A 5898-nucleotide genomic window follows, 5' to 3' on the forward strand; every position below is an offset into this window, starting at 1 on the left:
CTGGATCAGGAGTTCTAACAAGACTGAAACCCCCTACAGCAGGAGTGTCCAGTCCTGGTCCTCAGGGCCTCCCATCCTGCATGTTCTCCTTGTTCCTCTGCTCCAACACACCTGATTCAGGGTTAAATCACCTCTTCATGTTCTGCAGAAGCCTGTTAATGAAACACTGATTCAGATCAGGTGTGTTGGAGCAGAGGAACAAGGAGAACATGCAGGATGGAGGCCCTGAGGACCAGGATTGGACACCCCTGCCCTACAGGAACTTCAAGAAAAAATTATAACCATGAAGCTACAAAGAAAAAATAAAAAACAGGAACAGAGAAACGTAGAATAATAATAATATTAATGAGAAGAAGAAGACGACCTGTCCTCTTTTGTCCAGCTGTATTTATGTAATTACATGTTCCGACCTGCAGGTGGCAGCAGAGCTCCATTCAAACACTGGGGTGACCAGTCCTGGTCCTGGAGGGACTGTCCTGACTCACCTGATCTGAAGAGCATGGAAACATTTAGAGCATGCAGGACAGTGGTCCTCCAGCACCAGGAGTGGACACTGTTGGTTTGTGGAGTTCATGGAAGTAACAGTTTAAATGCCTTGATGTCAGAGTAAAGTGCTGTTTGAGTGTCTTTGTGTCGGACCTTGAGTCCCGACCAGAACTAGCGGCAGATCCGAGGTGCTCCTGAAGCTGGCAAGGCGGTTGAAGTAGTGATAGACCGTCTGGAAGCTGATCTCATCCTCCAAACTGAAGACAAAGATGACGGCGTCCACCCACAGCGCAAACTGCACAGAACATCCAGAACAGAAAGTTAAGAACCGATCCAGAACCAAACAAGAAGCAGAAAGTCCGCTCCTGGTGGACCTGACCCTGGTTTCATTAACAGATAAAGTCCTGCTGCCATGTTTAGAAATGGTCCAAACACATTGAAAACCTGCTGGCTGTTAGTTCTTACAGTGATCCGGTCTGAACTGGGCCGTTCAGTTCTGGGGTCAAAGGTGAACAGGTGCAGGACCTACCTGACACTCTGGGGGACCTCCTTCATCTCTGATGAGCAGCAGCTGACTCTGACCGTCCACCACAATCTCCTTCTTGAAGCGTCCACCTGCAGAACACCAACAGAAGCATCAGATCAGCTGACTCATGCTGCGTGGTGGGCGGAGCTAAGTGGCAGATGAATGGAGGGGGGGTTATGAAGAAAACAAACACAAAGTGACTTTGTTGTCTGATTGTTCTGGTAATCTGTCTGTATGTGTTTAATATGAATAAAGTCTGAAACTCTCTCTCTGTGGGAACACGCTGCTCTTCCTGAGGATTTACAGGAAGTGGGTGGGGTTTAAAGAGGATCCAGATGATCTCGTGAGGCGTTCAATCATGATATGGTGGAGGGACGATGAGAAACAGGAAGTGGGTCCCAGCCAACAGCTGACATAAACAGTTTACACCAGGTGTAACGCTGCACCAGGTGTACTTCACAGGATTAAAGCCAGGATCTCATTTTTTACTTCAACTGATCAAAACTACTTCAATTTGGCTTCTTATAGTTTTAAACAGACGGTGAGCAGTCAGTACAGCTTTCTGTGAATCTGTAGGTGGGTCTATGAATCTGTAGGTGGGTCTATGAATCTGTAGGTGGGTCTATGAATCTGTAGGTGGGTCTGTGAATCTGTAGGTGGGTCTGTGAATCTGTAGGTGGGTCTGTGAATCTGTAGGTGGGTCTATGGCTCTACAGATGGGTCTATGGGTCCAATGATCTACAGATGGATGTATGGATCTATAAATGGGACTTTGGATCTTTACATGGATCTAATGATCTACAGATGGTCTGTGTTATGGGTCAGATGGACAGGTGAATAGGAGAGGCTTCAGGGTTTTTACCTGCATCCACATCAGCTAGTTTATAGAAGCAGCCCAGAAAGCAGGAGGAGAGGAAACACAAAGTAAAACACAAAGAAAGATTCAGCCAAAGTTCAAACTCATGCTGCAGTCAGCAAGGAGGACAGAAAATCAGAACCAGAATTCATCAGAACCTGGCTGGACCAGTTTCCTTTTTTTCTTTGGGTTGTTCATGGTCTCCTTGTTTGAGAATAAATCTGCCAGTCAACTATGGAGACCAGGTTCAGTTTCACCTCACAGCTGATTGGATGACAGAATCCCATCATGAAGGTTTTATTCCTGACAGGACCTATAAACTGTCCTCGTTTAAGGTCGCCTGACCGGGTCTGTGGCCCGGTCCCTGACCCGGTCTGTGGCCCGGTCCCTGACCCGGTCTGTGGCCCGGTCCCTGACCCTGTCCGTGGCCCGGTCTGTGGCCCGGTCCCTGACCCGGTCTAACGTCCAGAAACATCAGAGATAACAAAAAGTAAAAGGAAAAAAGCTGAAGAATCAAATTATTCTACGGTTCATCCTGACAGTTAAAACTAAGAGACACACCCTGAAACCGACGGTGTGGCAGCTGGGGTTGCAAAGTTCTGTCAAGTTTCAAGGATGGGAACGTTCCACGGGATTAAACAGGGATTTATGGGAATAATCAGGAATAAACCTGGAATTTAAAACATTGAAGGTCCTTAGCAGAGATTTGAAATAGTTTATAGGTTAATCTTGACTAAAACAACCAGATTTTATTGGTGGACCATGAAATAAGAGACACCACCAAAACACTGAAACTGTCACCTGGACATGTAGGGACAGGTGGGACATGTGGGACAGGTATGGACAAGTGGACATGTAAACAGATGAGAACATGTAGGAACAGATGGAAACCGGTAGGGACAGATAAGAATATGTAGGACAGGTGGGACATGTAGGAATAGATGGGGACATGAAGAGACTGATGGGACATGAAGGGACAAGTGGGACATGTAAAGATAAAAATGGGACATGTAGGAGAAGTAGAGACAGATGGACATGTAAAGACAAATGGCATATATAAAGACAAACACAGGTGGGACATGCAAGGAAAGATGGGACAAATAAGACATGCAAGGACAGATGGGACATGTTTCCAATCTGTATTTTTTTCTAAAACTGCCTAGCTTAACTTCTCACAGAACCTTTCTGTCCCTTTGCAGAACTAATGGGACTAAAAGTCTTTTATGGGTTTTTGTTCTTTCTGTAGGAACCTGTAGTTTGATTTTCTGTCCCTACCCGTCCCATCGGTTCTAAGGTCCATCAGATGTCTTTGTTTGTTGACATAATGTTGTTTTCACCATAAAGCTGAACGTGGTGAAGTGTTCCTGCTGTCACTGACTGCAGCCCACACCATGATTCATCCACTCCTGTGCTCAACAACTTTAAATCTGAAGTCCATATTAAAGTGTTCAACATAGGAGCAGAAGAATCATGATACGGGCTGCAGTCAGGTCACAGCTTTCTACCAGAAACAGATATCAAAAAGGACCAAGAAACTCCAAAAGGCTCAGTTTAATTCTACAGAAGGCAGAAAAACCAGAGAGCCGTTTAGACGCTCCGAACACTCCGAACGTTCCTTCAGGAGCGTCATCTGCAGGAACAACAGAACCTCTGACTGAAGTCTGGACCCAAACCACGATGGAGTGGGTGATTTCCCAACCAGAACTCCTCTGTCTCCTAATGGATGCCATCTGTTGCTGTTTAAACATTTTGTTCTCATGTTTTTCTCACATTTCTAGCTGTTGTCAATGTGGCTGACGGTCCCTGAACTCACCATGGAGAACAGAGAACTCCTGATAATAAAAACCTGCAGGTCTGGCTCCAGGTTGTAACAGTTCAGAAGCTTCGTTCTGCTCCTGAAGTCCTGCGCTCTGTCCTGCAGGCTGAGAATAGTTCTGGTTTGTGGTTTGGTGGTACCGCTCGTGAGCCACCAGCTCCCAATCAGCGGCCCTGGGAATCCAGGCGGCGCCGTATTTTTAGTCCTGAGGAATGTGCTGCTTCCCCCCCGCTCCGTTTTTATTCCCAGTGAAGTCAGATTCAGAGAGACTGTTTCCTGAACGAGCCGCGGAACCAAACCATCAGGTCAAAGGGAGGGGGGTTCAGGCAGACGTGTGGTGTCATTAAAAGACCCGTGTCCCTGTAGAGGCTCTGAACCCAGACCTGGGTCAGAGTTTAGAGTCCAAACTCCTCAGGACTCTCCTGTTTCATCCCTTCACCTTTGACCTGGAAGGGAATCAGTCTACAGTTCTTCAGAGAGCAGTCAAGACTCATCCCTGATGGACATGTCCACATCACGCTGCAGCCAAGGACAGTTCACCTGTTTGACTTGTTACCTCAGGGAGGCGCTACAGGTCACTGCATCCTGCTGAATACTGCCAAGATCACCGTCCCCCCGACCAAAACAGAATGTGCAACATTTAAATATAACAATCGAGTACATGTGCTATCTGTATTTATCTGTCAGTTTTTACATTTTTATTTTCTATCTCTGTTTGCACCGGCCTTCTGTTCTGGCCCGGTCCCTGACCCAGTCTGTGACCCGGTCTGTGGCCCGGTCCCTGACCCGGTCTATGGCCATGGTTCCTGACCCGGTCTCTGACCTAGACTGTGGTCCGGTCCCTGACCCGGTCTCTGACCTAGACTGTGGCCCGGTCCCTGACCTGGTCTGTGACCCGGTCTATAGCCCTGGTCCCTGACCCGGTCTCTGACCTAGACTGTGGCCCGGTCCCTGACCCGGTCTGTGGCCCGGTCCCTGACCCAGTCTGTGTTCCCGGTCCCTGACCCAGTTGGTGGTCCGTTCCCTGACCCAGTCGGTGGTCCGGTCCCTGACCCAGTCTGTGGCCCGGTCTGTGGTCCGTTCCCTGACTCAGTCTGTGGCCCGGTCTATGGCCCTGGTCCCTGACCCGGTCTATGGCCCTGGTCCCTGACCCGGTCGCTGACCCAGACTGTGGCCCGGTCCCTGACCCGGTCTGTGGATCCAGACGAGGACACAGAACATTAACCCTGAGCTTCTGCTGGGTTCTGTTTAGTCTGAGGATCAGTGAAGTGGGTCTCTGTGGTTCTGGTTCTGGTTAGCTGTGAGTCTCACCTTCAGGAGACTCTTCCTGGACGTACGTTCCTGTCAGGTACCGGTGGACCAGCGCCGACTTGCCGCTGGCCAGATTACCCACAATGCCCTGAGGGGGAAACAGAGTTCACATTTATCAGGATGGACTGTCCTACAGTACAGAACCAGGCTCTAAATCGGACTAAATCCATCAGAACTTTAACTTTAATATTCGGCTTGTTTTTAATCACCACATTGTCAGCTTCTAATCTTTGACTCTTAAACAACAGAGAAGGAAAACCTGTGAAGGTCTGCAGAACCACCTGAGACCCAGATATAATGAGTTCTGGATTAGGGGTTCTGGACAGTTCATCTTTAACAAAAACTAATACATGTAAAAATGTTCTCTCCATGTTCCATACTTCACCATCTGACCTTTGACCTGAAAATTAGGAAGAGATGTTAGAACTCACCACTTTCAGCTCTGGTACCGTTCGGCTCAGGGTCCACTCCTGACTGTTCACAAAGGCATCTGAAACAGAACCAGAACCATCTGTTACTCAGCTGAAAAGGACACATGCTGCCTTCAGGTCCTCTGGGGAACAAAGATGCTTCAGAATCAGGAACATCCAACCACTGACTGATGATTGACAGCTGCCTGAAGGAGGGGACAGGAACACATCTGCTTCTTTTCAAAATAAAGTAACATTTAAGAACATCCAGTTCCCTGCTGTACGCTGGGTCAGAGGAACCAGGGAGAACAAGAGAGACAGGAACCATCTCAGCCTTAGACAGAAGTAGGTCAGCTTCAGACGGGCTTTATTAATTCATCAGCAACAATCTGTGAGCACCTCCACACCAGGACAGGAGACAGGGAGACAGGGAGACACTGAGACAGGGAGACAAGGAGACAGGGAGACACAGAGACAAGGACACACTGAGACA

At 48.2% G+C, this 5898-nt stretch overlaps 1 protein-coding gene across 2 annotated transcripts in view; it reads right to left on the reverse strand.

Moving 5' to 3' along the window:
• The window catches only part of LOC108229328 (arf-GAP with GTPase, ANK repeat and PH domain-containing protein 1-like), a gene marked incomplete at its 3' end in the record, with an annotated part of 36578 nt that overhangs the window by 13651 nt on the left and 17029 nt on the right, over positions 1-5898 (reverse strand). The window contains 5 exon segments of one of the 2 annotated variants that reach the window (XM_037974432.1): positions 640-781; positions 1016-1101; positions 1875-1889; positions 4996-5083; positions 5427-5485. In XM_037974432.1, coding sequence (XP_037830360.1) covers positions 640-781; positions 1016-1101; positions 1875-1889; positions 4996-5083; positions 5427-5485 — 390 coding nt within the window. 2 annotated transcript variants of the gene reach the window in all.

Source organism: Kryptolebias marmoratus, unplaced genomic scaffold (assembly GCF_001649575.2).
Source record: "Kryptolebias marmoratus isolate JLee-2015 unplaced genomic scaffold, ASM164957v2 Scaffold52, whole genome shotgun sequence".
In the NCBI taxonomy this organism is placed as follows: domain Eukaryota; kingdom Metazoa; phylum Chordata; class Actinopteri; order Cyprinodontiformes; family Rivulidae; genus Kryptolebias; species Kryptolebias marmoratus.